This window comes from Colletotrichum lupini, chromosome 2 (genome assembly GCF_023278565.1).
Source record: "Colletotrichum lupini chromosome 2, complete sequence".
Lineage (NCBI taxonomy): Eukaryota > Fungi > Ascomycota > Sordariomycetes > Glomerellales > Glomerellaceae > Colletotrichum > Colletotrichum lupini.
This window is the reverse complement of record NC_064675.1, coordinates 3,772,111-3,789,360: the sequence shown is the minus strand read 5'-3', so window position 1 is coordinate 3,789,360 and position 17,250 is coordinate 3,772,111. Positions and strand designations below refer to the sequence as shown.

Genomic DNA, 17,250 nt, shown 5'->3' with positions numbered 1-17,250 from the left:
AGATAAGGGAAGCCTGCAATTCCGGGACGCTACCCACCTAGCTCTGGCTGTGACTTGCATGAGCTCCCGCCGCCGGGTCCCCGAGAAAAAACAAAAGAATGGGACAAAGTCGGAGCATGGTAGCCGCCGAGTCGCCGCGCCTGATCCCTGCTTCACTGCACCACCTGAACGGCAGCGCGATTGCAAGTCGTAGGCTATTTCCAAGTGGCTTAAACTACGACGAAACTGCCACACACGAGTCCCCCCCCGACAACCCCTCTCGAGACGAAGATTGGAGACTCACCTACATCACATGCTTTCTTAGTTAACAAGAGGCTTTCCCGTCTGTTGCGCCCAAATCCACAACCACCCTCGCCGCCGACCATGGCGAGCAACGCCAAGTCGAGGTGGGCAGACAGCGCAGAGGACGCAGCCTTGGATGCAAAACTAAAGCGAGAAAAGGAGGACAAGAAACGTTTGAAAGCCGAAAAGGCGCGCAAAGCCGCCGAGGCGGAACGATTGGCGCAGCAGGCGAGGGTGGCGAAGAGCAGCAATGGAACTGAGAACGACGGCGACGTCAACGACAGCACACGGCCAGCGAAACGGCGCAAGTTCACGCCCGACGCAGAAGACGGGACAACAACAGCCAATGGCGACGACGGTGCGCCACCAGATGCAAAAGAGGGCGCGGCGAAGCTCATGCGCTTCCCCGTCGGCCACTGGGGCAAGTGCCGGAGCGTGGAGAACTACGACAAGCTCAACGATATCGAGGAAGGCACATACGGCTGGGTGTCGCGGGCCAAGGAAGCTTCTAGTGGCAAGGTCGTTGCGCTCAAGAGGTTGAAGATCGAACCAAGTGATCGCAACGGGCTGCCTGTGACGGGGCTGCGAGAGATACAGATCCTGCGAGACTGCAGCCATCGCAATATCGTCAACCTTGAGGAGGTTGTTGTGGGGGACGACACCTCAAAGATTGAAAAGTACGAAACCTATACATCTATCAGCCTGCTTTCTTAGTGGTGGCAACGCTAACAACAGAGTTTGTAGTATCTTCCTAGTACTAGAGTTCGTCGAACACGACCTTAAGAGCATCCTAGAAGACATGCCCGAACCCTTCCTCCTCTCCGAAGTCAAAACCCTCCTCCGGCAACTAACCGCCGGCGTCGCCTACCTCCACGACAACTGGATCCTCCACCGCGACCTCAAAACCTCGAACCTCCTCCTCAACAACCGCGGCCAGCTCAAGATAGCAGACTTCGGCATGGCACGGTACGTCGGCGACCCGGCCCCGAAGCTGACCCAGCTCGTCGTGACGCTGTGGTATCGCTCGCCCGAGCTGCTTCTCGGCGCGAAGGCCTACGGCAAGGCCGTCGATATGTGGAGCGTGGGCTGCATCTTTGGCGAGCTCCTAACGCGGGAGCCGCTGTTGCAAGGCACCAATGAGGTCGACCAGGTGACCAAGATTTTTGAGCTCTGCGGCGTGCCGACGCAGGAGAAGTGGCCCTCGTTCAGGAGCCTGCCCAACGCGCGGTCTCTGCGATTTCCTAAGACGCCCAATGTCACAGGGTCCATGATTCGGACCAAGTTTACCACACTGACGAATGCCGGATGTAAGTTGCTCAACGACCTGCTTTCGTTGAACCCGGATTCGAGGCCGTCGGCCAAGGAGATGCTGGAGCACAAATATTTTAGGGAGGATCCAAAGCCCAAGAAGGAGGGCATGTTTCCAACGTTCCCCAGCAAAGCTGGCCAGGAGAAGAGGCGAAGACATGAACCGAATGCTCCCGTCCGCGGGCAGAATGCAGCAGATCTGGGTGATGTCGACTTTAGCGGCATCTTCCAGGGCAGAGACAAGGAAGAGAAAGGCGGTGGATTCTCACTCAGGATGGTGTAAGTGAAGAGTTGATAGTTCATACGGCCATGTATCAGCCAGTATCATCAATTAAGCTATATATCAAGATAACACTCATAAACGTCTGGAGTTTACCTATATGCGGAGTCATATTTTGCCCGACCATGCTTTGACACGTAACGCCGCCCTTGGTGTTGTGTAGAAATGACCACCGTAAATGATTACCGCTGAACTCTTGTTCCTCGCTCTTGTTAGGCCCCCCCAAAGCAACTAGATATTCAAAAATTACAGATGAAAATTTTTGGTCATTATAGAACACGTCGTTAAAACATGCCCACTCCCGCCACAAACCATGTGAAACTGGCCACCGTGAGAATGCTCATACCGACAGCCATGCTGAGAGCCTTGCTGTCGAGACCAGACGCAGCAGAGCACGTTGCGCAGTTCCACTCGTTCAGGGGCTTGTATTCTTGAGCCTTGTACATGCCAAACTTGAAGCTGGAATAAACACCAAGGTAGCCAGGCTGAGCGGTAGCACTGACGCTCGATTCCGCGTCGTAGATGACAAGAGTGTATTCGTCGTTTCGCAACGGCGCTGAGGGGTCGGTCGCCTGCACGCTCGAATCCCAGGTGAAGGAGGCGGGCTGAGCAAAGGTCATGTTCTGTGTCAATGTCCAGGTCTGAGCCATGGATGAGCACGAAACAAGGACATCGATGGCCGTAGGAGAGGCTTGAAGGTTTGTGTAGTTCCATCCCCAGGTGACAAAGTCTCCTATTTTGTAAAGGTTGATAGACTGAGCCGTGGCCGCTGGCGTGACCATGGTAATGCCACCAGCCGGATCTGTGTCATCGAAAGAGGTCGCCTTGGACTTGCTGGTGCCTGTCTTGGTGCCAGTGCCCGTCTCAGTGCCTGTGGGAAGCTTTGCGGTGTTGAGGTTGGTGGTCTTCGCGCCGCCGGTGTTTGTCGCCTGTGCCGTTCCTGTTGCTGTGGCGCCAGTCTGAGCAGTCGCGGTCTGAGTTGCGGCAGCTGGTGAGTAAAGTTAGCTATGGAGGTTCACAAACACAATGTGACGACGGGAAGATCCCGGGGGAAACGTGGCACGACATACCGGTTGAGGATTGATCGTTTTGCCGCACAACCAGGGCATCGACATCTGGAAGCCACTTGGGCCAGGCGGAGGCCAGAGGAGTGAAGACGGCAAGGCCGAGAGCGAGAGACTGAACGGCCTTCATTTCGATGTGGGAGGAGGTAGGTTCCCGGTGAAATTTATGAGTGTGTGTTGAATTTGAGGACGAGGTTCCTAGCGGAAGGACGTCGTCGAGGCCTTCAAAATTAACCAAAATGGTTTAAAAAGTGAGTGCAGTCGGTCGAGAAGGACGTTCTTGGTGTCTTTCGATATTCGGTATCGAATAGTCGTGGTTGAGGGAGATGGTGTTGGATCGTGGCCACCCCTTTTTTCGCAGTAAATTCGCAATAACAAAACCTGGGGGGTTTGTCGTTGGCTTGTCAAGTAATTCGGGACCCGGGAGAATTGTGCTTGGTTTGTGAATTCCTCCTCTTTCAATAAACGGCCAAAAACGAGCGGGTAGAATCAAGCGAGTGTCGATGTTTCGAATTAAACAGCAAAAAAAGGCGGACGTCGAGAAAGGGCGTTTGAAATGCTGCTGGGAAGCAAGTCACATCAGGATGGGAGGAAAGAGGAGTCGACCAGGAGAGGGAGGAAGTAGAGGCACCAGCAGGCAGGCTAACTAAGAAGGCGCTGGAATGGGAGGAGAGATTTCGGGGCGGGTTCAACAGGAGGGAACGTGGATGGGGCTCCGATTGATTAGGTTTGGTGGATCCACAGCAACCAAGGCCCATCCCCCGAATGTGCAAGTGACTCTCGGGGAGGGCAGGGGGGGTCGGGGGGGATTTCCCAGCGTCTCCTCGAAGCTCCAGGGGAAGATTGGGTGGTGGCCGAAGGGTGCGAGTTTGGCTAAGGCGCGTTAAGGTAGTGACGGAATCATGGCACGGGCAAGGCCGTAATCCGTATGAACGAAGAAAATAACAATAAAAATGGGAATGCAGGGCAACGCGATGCAGCAGGTACCTAGGGAACAGGGGCGAAGCCTGTTAGGCCACACACCAATGCATTGAGAAAGATGGGGTGGCACAGCACAGCCCGGGCTGAGAAGAGGGCATCGGACCAGTCAGCAAGGGAATCCAGCCAAACAGAGGGCTGGAAACATTATTTTTTGGCTGGGGCATCCAATGCAGAAAAAAATAACCTGCATACGGGTACAGAAAGGCACATCTACATAAGTACTTCATAGAGACGCACGAGAGGATAGGCCGTGACAGGGTCACAATGGACAATGGACAGACAGGTTCCTAGGCTACCCAACAGCCAACAGCCAACAGCCAACCGCCATGTTCCAACCGTCTTTCGATCCAGTCTCTTTCTCTGTTTTTTACCAGTACCTGCCTCCTTGCGCTAGGGATCTTTAGTTCTACCGTCTAGCGTATCGACATGTCCTGGACCTTCCTCGGCCTGCGTCCCCGCCACCCCAAAGCGTTGGTCCCGACCTCTTTTTATCAGCTCGAGAGCGAAGCCTTAGTAGTACTCAACAAGATCTCATGAGGTCTCTATCACAATTGGAAGAGTCGGAACCGGACGGGTATCATACAATGTTTAACAACAATGCAAGGCTCGTCGGTAATGAGGGCATAGGTATCCTGTACAGATTCAGATGCCTTGTCTCCAAGGTACCTAAGGTCCCAAGCATTTACTGACCTAAGCAGAAAGTATCTTACGAATAGGAGGGAAGGGACCTGGACGGACGTGAGCGTCACTGACTTGGAGGTTCGCGACCTGGTGGTGCATCGGGTTCAGCATGTGGGATCCACCCGGCACATCGTATTCCTTCCCCCCCTCGTGTTGACATCCCTCTAAAAATAATTACTCGGGACACGCGCCTCCACATCTTCAATCAATCATGAGACTGAGGCGAGACCGATAACCAGCCGCTTCCATCCGTTCATGATGATTTGCAGCCATCATGACATCGCCTTCTGATGAATTGTTCCCTTTCAATACTCCATAATCTGACAAAACATCTACCCAAACACATGCCCGAGACTCAAGCCGCTATTGCCATCGCCACCCTTCATGTGAGGTGAGCATCCCGTCGGATCTCCTCACGGGTTCCCCAACCCCCGACCCGAGCAACAAAGCCACCAACAGAAAATTCCCGTTGTGTTGTCCAACAGGCTGTCTTAAGCCCGCTTGGGTTCTCACAAGTCGTCTAGCTACATACACAAGACCATTGGATAGTCGCCGAAGGCCTCTCAGCCTCTCACAGTTTCGGACCTTAACATGTTGGTGGCTCGTAACACCACCTAAGAGTTACCTCCGCTCAGCCCGACATCTCGTCAGTGCTTCGTAGCGACTACGTCTGCGGAGTACGGAGGCAGGAGGACTAGGAATGAGGTAGTCAGCATTCGCATCAGTGATGTAGAGTCGCAGGGTCTTGGCCCGCTGTGCATCAATTCTGAGCAGGTTTTTGCGTGCACATCATGCCTACACAGAGCCAATTTGCCGTGCCAATCTTTCGTACTTGCTGCACCGTTTTCCTGCATGCGACCGAGCGAAACTGCAAGTCTGCATTAATATCTTACTAGTGGCATATATTCCGACTACATGCAAATTTCTTCCGTCCCGCCGGGATCGACGTTCAAAGTCTGGATGCCCATGTCGTGATCCCTGGGACAGGGTGCGACAATCAACCGGGAGTTCCCAGCTTCGTGCGGCGAACGGTTCCGTCGTTGAAGCCGTCTCTTTTTTTGCGGAACCTCACCAGGCAAATTGACTGCACCAGTGATTCATTCAATCGCTCCAATGTATCAAGCAAAGCACAATTGTGCCAATGTGGGTGCTTCTTCAAACCCATTGCTGTAATCCGAGACATATAAAGGTTCAGCAGCTGGCGAATCCCTAACACCTTGCCCAATGATGAGTTGAGACAACTGATTTAGGCCTTTGGTGCATACTAGGGCTGCTTGGACTGCATCAATTAAACCAAGCATCCCTCCGCATAACGAGGCATTACCACTGCTATCCAGTCCTCTTCCAATTCGAATATCCATTCCAGTCAACATCGCCGTCACGAAAGCAATCCTCTATTGCTTGACTTGCCCTCGATGCATATTCGTGCAGTCTTTAGCACAGGAAATGGTGTTGAAGAAGTCGATATCTTATCCGGGTGTCATGGTTATGCGTCTGTATAGCTTCAGGATTATTCTAGTTGAGTACGTGATAGTTAACCTCGAAAAGCAGAGTATCCCTACAGTGACTTTCGCGCCCAATCCAAGGGGCCCCTACGCTGTGGCGTGTTCAGTCAAGGTGCTTCCGTTCTCGACATTGAGTTTGAGTAACAAGGGACGAGGTTTGGACGACTCGAGACTTCCCGCCGGATGATGTGCCGCCTCAGGGACCACGGGCAGTCCTTCTCCCATCCCCAGAAACTGGCTGGACCTGAGGTGGCCTGGAAAGGATGCAGGATGGCTCTCCAAGTCACCCAACGGGGGATGGGTGGAGCACGAACCACCACTCTCGATAAGGGAAACGAACTGCCTGCCCGCGCGCCACAGTTTACTCTTATCGATAAGATGATAAAGCTAAGGTAGGTACCCTCAACAGGCACTGCCTACCTACCTATTGCGCCCACACCTGGCAAAGAAGGCATTCCAAGTAGATACCTTTGTACCGCTCTCTGGCTGCCTGCCTCACCTGTACCTACCCGTACGCGACTACCTCAACATCACACACGGCAGAATTATTTCTCCAACTCCAAAATTCAAATGACCTTGGTCAATTGACATCACGGAGAATACAAAGGCCATGGCATCTACAAACGATCTCACGATCTCGATCGACCGGAATTATCTGGACACCCTCATCAGAAGGTAAGACCTCTTACTTACACCTCGGTCGCACTAGCAACCGAGCCACTCCCAAACCGGCCTATGAATAATATCTCACGACGAAGGCTAACTACTCGAACAGGGCTCAATTGGTACGGCTTACACGATTGCCCATCCTTCATCTGTTCCTTCGTCTTCGTGAGGATTGCTGACGAAGCCTGCTTGAAGAACACCGACAATGATCCTAACTCAAGTTGTCTCACCGTCACCATTACCCGCGCCGAGCATGACATCCTTGTCAAAAAGGCCCAAGAGTTCGGTATGCACACAAACTATACTATGCGCAGCTTCTTCCGGGCATCAAATTCCCGGTAATTATCTAGTTATTGACTTCTCGATAGCGAACTTGCGTCGTAACCTCATGCGAGGAGGTGTAACTGAAGCTACCCTGGCTGTAAGTCGAGGTCTCCACTTTTGACCCCAGTAAACGACACAAGCTAAGCGATGAGCTTCTAGGTATTGACCTGTGACGAGTCCAACTATCAAGAGGATAATGTTGAAGGGCACGTCACTTCATCTTCCGAGGCTCCTCAGAATGGGATTCAACGCCCAGTCGGCCAGTCACGCGTGACGACTGCCACGGCTACACGAGGAAACCAAAACTTAAGCCGACTTCCTATTCAGCAACCTGTCAAGCGTGAGTGGGCCGAGGAGCAACCTGTCAGCCTCGATGAATCTGAGGCGACGATCTCTCCCGTTGAGCCTGAGCTCAAGCCTGAACATGCTTTCGGGGGTCAGAATGATTCCCAGTTGCCCGTACAGCCTCGGTTCGAGCGTTTGGCCACCAGGACTATCTTGATCTCAAACCTCGCCGAAGGCACAACTCACGCTGATATCATTGGCGTTGTGCGTGGTGGTCAGCTGCTAGACATATTCATGAGACCGTACGACCGGACTGCCCATGTGTCTTTCTTGCATGGTACCGACGCAGCGGCCTTCCTTGAGCATACCCGGCGCCATGATCTATACATCAGACAGAAAAGAGTAGGCTACGCCGTTCGGTTTCCAGCGTCACGTAGGGCTAATCGCAATGATAGGTTGATGTTCGATGGAGTGATCGGCACTTCACATTGCCTGGCCATGTTGCGAGTAAGCTCGGCATTGGTGCCAGTCGCAATCTCATCCTTCGACGATGCGACCCGAAGCTCACCGAAGAGGAGATTCGGGATGATATGGAGCACATCCACAACTTGGTTGTCATTGCTGTCAGTTTCCGAGGCGGAAGCTGTTACATCAACACGAACTCTGTGCACAATGCCATGTTTGCGCGGACCTGCATGATGAGTCGATTGTGAGTCGTACATCTCGCTGGACATCAGTGCTTTGGAACTTACATGTCAGCAGCAAATACAAGGGATCTAAAATCGAGTGGGACGTCGATGAATGTGCGCAGCCCTTGCCTGCCGAACCTCAGCGAGCCCAGACTCAAGTGCCCCCGATCAGACTCCCAATGAATCCCATGACCAACCGTTTCGAGCTTTTGAAATTGGACAAGACTGAGGAGGACGAGGAAAATACTCGGCCAGAGCTTCACACAAGCTCCCAGCTAAAGATTGTGGTTTGATGAGGAATAACGAAGCCCGGATCCCATACGATTCCCAGCAAACTTGGAATTGGGGGGGCGATGTTTGAGGGCTCCCTGGTATATGTTGGTCCTTTGAGCCTAAGGGCCACTGTTCTGAGTCTTTTGGGGGAAGGAGTATGCAATATTTCTTGGCTGGATGGTAGCACGGAGTTCTAGAGATACCCTGCGCTTCGAGTTTGTTTGTTACTTTATTAGATGCCACTCACTCCGCGGATCTTCGAGTCCATCTGCGAAGATGAAATAGACCTATGACTAATTCCGATTTTCCAGCATCAACAAAAGCACCAACTACAAACGTGTTTCTCAGGGACTTTTGTACCTTGAACTACTCGTCAAATAAGAGTAGAGTATCTAAGCAGAAGTCTGTTTCCTGACTCTGGGTGATGTCTCATTTTCTGTCCCAGGGAAGACACTGTCTTGGACCCTTATAACCACAGTATTGAGGGCCCCGTGGATCATTATATTGCACCTGACTTCTTGTCGTTTGCTTGTTCATTCCAGTTTCCCATGTTTTCCAGTCTCCTACGAAAGGCTAAAGGGTATATAGTCACAGATTCAGAGGAAGGAGAGTCTCCCTGGTATAGTGCAAACTTGCTGGGGCCACGTAGCCTGGTGGTTAAACGGGTGATGAAGAAACTGGGGCGCTGGTTTTACGTAGGGATAGGGTTCGAGCCAACGCCCGAGCTTTTTTGTTGATTTGTTGTCCATCTTCGTCGTATTGTGGTGATGGGTTATTCGACCGGGAGGTAGGCGATGTCCTGTATTAATCAGATGTCACCATACCGGTGTCGCTCTTGTGCTAGGTGTATGAAACGGCCATTACACGAATTGGTAGGAGACCAGGAATAAATTTATATTCCATCGGTAGAACTAACCCTGAAAAACAACTCCAGCCCAAACGTGTCTTCCATTGTCCGTATTCAACATCAGGCAGGTCACATACTGAAGCAAAACATATCATCACCGAACCCGAACAAACCACGTCCTCCTCAAACAACATTCCAAGCTTGGTCAATCGGCAGACTCACCCCGTTAATCGTTCTCGCCTGGTCCGTCGCCAAGAACACCACCGACTGCGCGACCTCAAGTGGCGTGATATTCGGCGTCGAGTCGGACGCCTGGGCGTGGAGGGCATGAACGGGCTCAACCTGCGCGTACGCCTCTGCATCGAACTCCTCGTCTCCTCCGTGGCCGGCGGCAATGGCCTTGCCGATGCGCGAGTCGATGGCGCCAGGGAGCACCGCGTTGCACCTGATGCCTTCCTTGCGGAAGCGCCATGCCACATTCTTGGTGGCGCCGATCTACCGTCTCAGGGTGTCAGCGATGTTCGATCTACCCTCGAGGACTTCTACCGAGAAGTCTACCCAGCGAAGTAAAAAAAGTTGGCAAAGAAATAGGAGAAAGAGAACGAACCAGACCGTGCTTGCTGCACGTATACGCTATCCCAGCCACGGCTCCCGAGACGCCGGCCGTGCTGGCGACGTTGACGATGACGCCCGACTTCTTCTCGAGCATAAAGGGGATCACCGACCTCATCATCTTGACCGGGACCGTGAGATTCACGGCCACTACCCGATCCCACTCCGAGTCCGTCACGCCGTCGGCGCTGCTAAACGATCCCATCACGCCCGCAACGTTGACGAGCAAGTCGATACGTCCGCTGGAGTATCACCCGTCAGTTCATCATCATATCTCAGATCGATACCCTTCCTCTCCTCTTTTGGCCGACCCCCCCCCCCCCCCCCCGGAACAGCATCCTCGAACAACACAAAACTCACCCAAAGGAAGCAACAGCAGCATACACCCCATCCTCGCACGCCTTCGGCCCAGTGAGATCGGCGCGGTGGAAATGAAACCGGCCGTGGTCCGCCTCCTGAAGCAGCGCGTAGTTGAACTCGCGCGTGTCGAGCCCGCAGACGGAGTACTGGTGTGCCAGGAGCAGCTGCGCGCACGCGAGGCCCACGCCCGAGCCGCACCCTGTGACGATGGCGACCTTGCCGAAGCCCACCGGGTCGATGGTCGTGGGCGGGATGAAGAGGGCGTCTGGGGAGGTGGTGAAGAACATTGCTAGCCGGGCACTTCTTGTCTAACGGGCTTCCTTTCTTTGCAGTCTGGGTCTGTGGAAGATCAATTACGAGGGTAGTTTGATAACCGGATCCGGTGCTTGCTGTAAGTATGAATCAAAGGTTCTGGTTGAAAATGGTGTTTGTCCGTTTCTACAAGTTACTCTCCTCCACGGTCTATGGTGTGCTGTTCTCCGACTTCTTATGCCAGCTCGCCTCCAGAGTCAAGTGGTGTCATCGGCGTGCCCAGAAGACGGCCACACCTGAACGAAACCTACATGATTCGATGGGAAATCATGGCACACGCGGAGTCCTGGTATAACTCAAGCTCGGTGTATCTCACCCCAGACATCTCAAAGCAGGCTTCTGCTGTGCTGTTCCCATTGCTCATGTGGCTTATACCGAGAGAGGTGAAGGGGCGGATAAGCGAAAGAGAGGACCAGAGAACCGTCCCACGCAGCATCAGGCCACTTTCGATTGGGGTAACGAAAGCATACCTACTTGACAAACTAAGTCAAAGTGCTACCGTACGGACTCATGGAAGAGCCCAAGCAGACCGGTGCGGGCCGCTCTCGAATATCACGCCACGGCGAACGGCCGGAAACGGGAAAACAGCCACGTGGGATTGCGCGGGGGCGGGGTTTGAAAGGTGAGCCCATGTATCAACGCTGGCTGGTGGTATCCAGTGCTTCTCCTTCACCTCGAGCATTACGGCGTGAATCAAAGACAAAGTGGCTTATTTAATATCTGAAGCATTGGACCCAATGACTGCTGCGAAACTGGTAAATGAGGTGTGTCCCAGGGTATAGTTTTCCTGCCTCGATATCCCATCCTGCACCTTGGCCCTTCTCCCCCAAGCAATGCTTTGCCACCTTTAAAAAAACGTTTGGAATCCCATCAACCCGTCGCAATGCAACACCGAAAGCAAAGGAACTACGAAACACAAATCAAGCGTGTACCCCAGGAAAATCGCGCGGTGAACTCCTGCATTCCTCTTCACTCGGTCACCTTCATACCGTTCGATCGAGGCATTGAAGCCTACTTAGCGTTATTGGCAACTGATGCCAAATAGCCAAGCAGGAAACTTCGGTCGGCAGGAGAAATCGGTGTCTGACTGCCGCGACGAGACTCTGACAGGCCCTCCTGTACGCCCTGACCGCTTGCAGAGGCCAAAGAAGCCACACGTGATCGCATGCTCCCGTCCGGAGCCATCATCTCCCTGGCCTTTCCCTTATCCTCGGGAGCAAAGCCAGGCCCGGGGCTCGGCGACTGAGGCTTGCCAAAAAGTGATAGAAGCTTCTGCCTCTGTTCGGGGGGCATTTGTGATTTCTGCTGCAGCCCAACAGGTGCGGGGAGAGCGGACGCTGACGGCGGGCTGGCCAAACTGGCCGGCTTGTCGACCCCGAAAACCGAGGCTAGAGCAGGCGCACGAGGGCCAACAGGCTTGCTCATGTTCTCGGCTCGCTGGAGGATCTGATTCGGGTTCATTTGGGGCGAGTGATTATTGTATATGGTGGAATTGTTATTCGCGCCTTGATTATAGAGACCTCTGTTCTCCATCGTTCTCGGGCTGTAACCTCCAATGGTCTGAGGGCTTCTGTGCTCTCGTCTACCGAGCTGAGATTGGAGCGATAGACCTTGGAAGGGTACTTGTGTGGTTGGATCCGAAGCGCTCTGAGGTGGTCTGCTCAGAGGACTGCTTGAAGCTGGCTGAACTCCACGGAACACAGGGCTGGGAACCTCCTGATTGCTAGCCTTTACAGTAGATATTCCCTTCAAAAGAGCAGCGCTAGCTGTAGTTCCGGGTAATTCGACGGGTTGGTTGGCAGGTGGGGAGCTGACTTCAGGGTTCTTGAACATGGAAAGGAGGGCAGACCGATGCGCAGGATCGATAGGCTGCTGGGCCCTCGTGGATGGACTTCCCTGGGGGTGTGCTACGCCTGCCCCCGACATGCTAGGCGACTGAGGATACTGAGGAGCTCCGTTTCCATGAAGTCCAATTGGCGATTGTCCCTGTCCCTGAGATGCGGATCCGTAGGGCTGCTGGTATGCTTGACGAGCCTTATCTGGACTAGCAGTTCTTGTATCCGACTTGAGCACTCCCAAGAGTGCCATAGAGTGATTAGAGAGGTGACTGCTAGGCGGCTTGGGCTGATACATCATGCTCTGGCTTTGCTGCTGGAAGTGTGCTGGTTGATATTGAGCATTCGCCATGGGTTGGTTGACAGTCCCCTGTGCGTGTTGAGGGGGCGGCGGGGGTGTGCCGTCGGCGAACGCATTTCGGTTCAGCAGAATCTTTTGAGCTTGAGGCGGCAATGGTTGAGGATGCCTCAGGGGCGGCTGTGGCAGTTGAGCAGGGCCACCCATCATTGAAGGACCGTATTGCCTGGCTTGAGGATGAGCTGAGCCAGCATTTCCAGACTGTTGGAAAGCCCAAGCCTGTGGTGTTCCATCTGGACCGATGGGGAATGCCGGAGGAGCTTGATAACTCGCCAGCGGTGCCCGTTGCTGAGGGTGATGCTGACCATGAGGGCTTTGAGGCTGTGGAGCCTGCCTAATAGTATGATCGAGGGGCGTCTGAGGGAGGTGCGAGACTGGGACCCCTTGGGCGACTGCTTGATTCTTGGCCTGCAGGATAGCGAGCAGCGATGCTCCTTTGTCTGCTCCAATATCCGGAGAAGCTGGCTTCGATGTTGCTTGCGCTGCCGTGGGATGGACCTTCAATAGACGCTGCAATTCCTGTGTTGCACCCTCCAGAGTATCGAGGCCCGGCGTCCGAGTCGAAACATCAGTCGCGGGTTCGGTTTGCCAAACTTCGTCTTCAGTGACAGGCTCTTCGTGAAGAGAGTACGGGTTGAAGTGCGCCTCGTTGGCAGCCTTGACAGCATCTTTCCTCTTTTGCTGCACGACCCATTTCTTCAAAGGGACCAGAAAGGGTGCAACCATGTAAAACTTGTTCGCATTGGCGGCGGCGGCGGCTTCGTTTTGAGGTTGGTTTCCTTTCTTTCGAAAAGCGGGTAACTCGGATAGTTTGTACCACTGAATCTTGCTGATCTCTTTCCTCGTGCGTGGCTCGAAGTGAGTGTCCATCGGTACGTCGCGGAAGACGTAGAGCCTCAACTGCTGCTCTCTCATGGTGACCTCGATGTACTTGACGTCTTCTCTGTTCTTGGGAACCAGGCCAGCAGCATGCAAATCGTATCCTGTCTCCTCGTATACCTCACGAACGGCGCATTCAAGGTCATCTTCGTCTTTGTTGATCTTCCCGCGAGGAAAACTCCAGTTGGCGCCCTTCTTCCAGCCTTTGACCAAGATTGTCGAGTCCATAGCCTCGTTGAGCATGATGGCTCCCCTCACAGGGACTCGAGTCTTGTACTGCAAGAACTCCTCAAAAGCCTTTGTATGATTCTCGACCGAAAACGGAGCTAGTAGGGGACAATGTTGGAAAATTCGAAGACTGAAACTTCGAAGTGTCATTGAAGGAAGCGTGGGGTCAAGTGGCCGGACGAAGTCTTCGTAGAACCATTGTGCCTCCTCTATTTGGAAACAGATGCGAGCAACGGACGACAGGTCTTCTTCAGGTAGGTTGATGATAAATCGAACACATAGATCGTCCAACCCTATGTACTGTTAGTCCTGCCGCAGCAACTGTCATGAGTTGATGGCGCAAGGCTGAGTAGCTATCGCCGTGTATCTTCCAAGGTGTGGGGCAACCAACAATCCTCTAACTGCATCTTTTCTTCGGCCATGTTGCGCGATGGCTAATAACATGTCCCAAGGACGATATTTCTATTTTAGTCGGGTGTACCTGGCGAGGGAGTAAAGGTGGCGAAATGCTCCTGGCAATGAGTCTGTGTTGAGGTCGAGTTGAGGAACCGTTGCATGGTACGGAAGGAGAGGCTTGGTATTTGGTCGGGCTCAAAGCTTTCCGCTTGCGACCGGATTGCGCGTGCTGCAACGAGAATCGGCAGCGACGGGCAATTCAGCGGATCAAGGAGGATGGAGTTGCGGGACAGGTGTGGCTTCCCAGGGATGCGGTATGTTTGTTGTTTGGAGCGGATGCGCTGACAAGCGGCCTCTCAGATGTGATGGTGATGATTTGGAGTTTGGATGAGGTAGGGTGCGGAGTAGCGACGGGCACTGCACGTCTTTGTTGACGATGGCAGATACTGCAACGTCAGGCAGCTAAGGTAAGGTAGGTAAGGTACAGCGTAAGGTAGGTAGGTACCTAGCTGGCATCCCCGTGGGCCCGTTCCTCGAGATGCCTGACTGGATGCCGTGGTCGCAAGCTGCTAAGCGAGCTCGTGATTGGGTGCAACCTCCCCATCTCCGTAGGTGTCAAACCGCGCACTGTCTCATCACACGTCAAGTTCAATAATGATTACAGTGCGCATAGATTGTGCGGCCAAACTGTCATGACACAGCCCATCTCTCCAGCTTGTCAACCACATCAGATCAACACCTCGCTTCCATCCGGTCTCGACCGCTCCCTGTCAGCTATATGTTGCCTCAACTGTTGAAGGAATTAAGCATGGAGGCCAACAGGCAAGCCCCCTCAATAGCTTTTCATCCTATGACAATTTCCCTTCGGTGGAATGCACCCGAGAGGTGGGAGCTTCCTTGATTCAAGGGGCGAACATTGAAGATTCTGGAGAAGAACACAGCCACAATATGGCTGTGCACGTACATCACTTGCCACACTTGCGTGGCTGGACGTGCCGGCCTTTCTTCTCTCTCTCACTGCTGAGTCTGCTGGCAGGCCCCGTGAGTGCTTTTGTGTGCTGCAGTGCATGCAATTCAGGGCCATTGAAGACCAGTCGCGGCGCACGCTCATTGGAGACCAGCCAACTGGCCGCTGCAGCATGATGTGAAACGACTGCGGTCTAGCCTGCTCAGACCCCACTGAAGAGGCCTCTCGGAACTGAGGCACTTGCATTGGCGTGCAGTGACCGACAAAATTACATCATGATGGTAGTCTGGTCCCCTGGCTTGTCAAAACAGGAATTCTGGGCGCCCGCGGGGGAAAACAAGCGTCCAAGGGACCAACCTCTTGTAACTTAGCTACAAACCGACCTACCTACGTAGTGTGTAATGAGCACAAGAGGCAACTTGATCTACGCAGTACCATACCACCTATACAACCCATACCTTACCACACCTTGGCAGCTCGGACCCTGCCAGCCAGCTTCCCGGCTTTTCTCTCAACACCTACTTATATCACCAAGACCGGTCCTCTCGCTCGGTTGCCGCAGCCGTCTTGGAACCTCTTGACCTTTGACAACCTTACCTTCAGGAATACCTACCAGCTTGTCAAGGTATTCTTACTTCAATCTAAGCCAAGAGCACAGAGGGCCGCCTTGCGAAAGCTTTTGCCAACAACGGTCCTGACGAGCTTGTCTCTGTCTTAGTGCGCCACTCATCACTACCAGTGACTGGGAAACACCGTTCTTCGCAAACCGGCACTCACACACAACCTAGAGGTTCGGCACTTCGTCAACGATACAACTGCAAACATGGCCAGTCTCATCGCCAAGTGGGTCAGCAAGAAGATTCTTGCTGAGAAGGTCGAAAACAAATTTGGCCGCGAGGTACGTTACCTTAGTACACCTGGGCCCTGTGCTCACCTGCGATACGGTGGATCCACGAACAAAATATACTGACCTCATCACCAGGACCCTTACTTTGAGAGCGTCCCCGCCACCAGGCTTGATGGTACCCCCAACGGCAAGGTCAAGAAGCGCAGAAAGGCCTTGCCGCCTGGCCTTTCCAAGCAAGATGGCGAGGTTTTGACCAAAGTCAAGAGAAGAGCCTACCGTCTCGATCAGTCGCTTTTCAGCTGCTGTGGTGTGAAATTTGGATGGGGTAGCGTCATCGGTTTAGTTCCTGCGTAAGTGCCTGTCCTCCTCCCCTGCTGCTGCATCGCCCCCACAGTCCCCATTCGGCTTATCGACAAGACAACGACTAACATCATGTTGGCTTTAGTGTTGGTGATGTTCTCGATGCTTTCATGGCCATGATGGTGTTCAGAACCTGCTCTAAGGTCGAAGGTGGACTCCCAAATCCAGTCAAATCCCAGATGATGTTCAACATCATTATCGATTTCGTCATTGGCCTGGTGCCTTTCGTGGGCGACATCGCTGATGCTGCTTTCCGCGCCAACACCAAGAACGCCATCCTTCTCGAGGAGCATCTTCGCGAGAAGGGAAAGAAGAACCTGAAGCGCAGCGGAGCTCCCATTCCAGCCGTCGACCCGAGTGAGGCAGATGAATGGGATCGCTTGCAAGGCGACCGCACTCCGCCCGAATACGTCAGCCGTGAGCCTTCTCGCAATGGACACATGTCAGCAGGCCGCCACGAACGCACACCAACTGCTCCAGCCGCCGCTGCAGTCAGAGAGGAGCGTCCCGGCGGTCGAGGCTGGTTCGGGTTTGGAGGTCGCTCGAGAGTTGATGACGATGTTGAGGCGGCTCGCGATCCCAGAGACAGACCTGCTCGTCAATCGCGTCATTAGACTACCGGCTGCTCGAAAAAATACTTTTCAAGAAAAAGAAGAGTCGAATGTCGGAGTTGGCGATGACGACACATGGGGTAACTCGTCGGAATTCGCGGTGGCTGGAAAGCACACTTGGTGTTTGCGTGTAGCCTATGGATGGTCAAAAGATGACGGACACTTGGTCTGCCTGGCTCTGCATGCTTGTTTTATGAAGACTTGGACGAAGAAGATGAACATGACACGAAACCTTTTCTTTTACATACCCACACTGCTTTAGTTAAGCTGTCAGTAGTTTAATACGATTCACTAGAAACA

At 53.4% G+C, this 17,250-nt stretch overlaps 7 protein-coding genes across 7 annotated transcripts; 3 read left to right on the top strand and 4 right to left on the bottom strand.

Annotated features, from left to right (window-relative positions):
• Nucleotides 1–98: 98 nt before the first annotated feature.
• CLUP02_03458 (uncharacterized protein) lies at nt 99–1,873 on the top strand (the record flags this gene model as incomplete). The annotated part of the gene is made up of 3 exons (XM_049282479.1): nt 99–189; nt 305–959; nt 1,027–1,873. 3 exons carry the CDS (start codon nt 99–101, stop codon nt 1,871–1,873), a joined length of 1,593 nt encoding a protein of 530 aa, XP_049139622.1.
• Nucleotides 1,874–1,904: 31 nt separating this feature from the next.
• On the bottom strand, nt 1,905–4,079 carry CLUP02_03457 (uncharacterized protein; the record flags this gene model as incomplete). Its single annotated transcript, XM_049282478.1, has 6 exons — nt 1,905–2,101; nt 2,193–2,858; nt 2,941–3,156; nt 3,211–3,496; nt 3,638–3,807; nt 3,986–4,079. 6 exons carry the CDS (start codon nt 4,077–4,079, stop codon nt 1,905–1,907), a joined length of 1,629 nt encoding a protein of 542 aa, XP_049139621.1.
• A 262-nt stretch (nt 4,080–4,341) lies between these two features.
• Nucleotides 4,342–8,358, top strand: CLUP02_03456 (uncharacterized protein; the record flags this gene model as incomplete). Its single annotated transcript, XM_049282477.1, has 17 exons — nt 4,342–4,385; nt 4,454–4,549; nt 4,614–4,728; nt 4,813–4,847; nt 4,957–5,101; nt 5,146–5,193; nt 5,248–5,470; nt 5,584–5,731; nt 5,847–6,241; nt 6,302–6,402; nt 6,550–6,602; nt 6,700–6,776; nt 6,877–7,053; nt 7,136–7,188; nt 7,251–7,778; nt 7,832–8,085; nt 8,139–8,358. 17 exons carry the CDS (start codon nt 4,342–4,344, stop codon nt 8,356–8,358), a joined length of 2,712 nt encoding a protein of 903 aa, XP_049139620.1.
• A 576-nt stretch (nt 8,359–8,934) lies between these two features.
• Nucleotides 8,935–10,444, bottom strand: CLUP02_03455 (uncharacterized protein; the record flags this gene model as incomplete). Its single annotated transcript, XM_049282476.1, has 5 exons — nt 8,935–9,137; nt 9,255–9,321; nt 9,408–9,680; nt 9,793–10,039; nt 10,158–10,444. 5 exons carry the CDS (start codon nt 10,442–10,444, stop codon nt 8,935–8,937), a joined length of 1,077 nt encoding a protein of 358 aa, XP_049139619.1.
• Nucleotides 10,445–10,619: 175 nt separating this feature from the next.
• On the bottom strand, nt 10,620–11,151 carry CLUP02_03454 (uncharacterized protein; the record flags this gene model as incomplete). The annotated part of the gene is made up of 3 exons (XM_049282475.1): nt 10,620–10,653; nt 10,721–10,942; nt 11,000–11,151. The coding sequence occupies 3 exons, from the start codon at nt 11,149–11,151 to the stop codon at nt 10,620–10,622; spliced, it is 408 nt and encodes a 135-aa protein (XP_049139618.1).
• A 329-nt stretch (nt 11,152–11,480) lies between these two features.
• CLUP02_03453 (uncharacterized protein) lies at nt 11,481–14,326 on the bottom strand (the record flags this gene model as incomplete). Its single annotated transcript, XM_049282474.1, has 2 exons — nt 11,481–14,062; nt 14,251–14,326. The coding sequence occupies 2 exons, from the start codon at nt 14,324–14,326 to the stop codon at nt 11,481–11,483; spliced, it is 2,658 nt and encodes an 885-aa protein (XP_049139617.1).
• A 1,629-nt stretch (nt 14,327–15,955) lies between these two features.
• On the top strand, nt 15,956–16,953 carry CLUP02_03452 (PH domain-containing protein; the record flags this gene model as incomplete). The annotated part of the gene is made up of 3 exons (XM_049282473.1): nt 15,956–16,030; nt 16,115–16,329; nt 16,425–16,953. The coding sequence occupies 3 exons, from the start codon at nt 15,956–15,958 to the stop codon at nt 16,951–16,953; spliced, it is 819 nt and encodes a 272-aa protein (XP_049139616.1).
• Between the last annotated feature and the right edge of the window lie 297 nt (nt 16,954–17,250).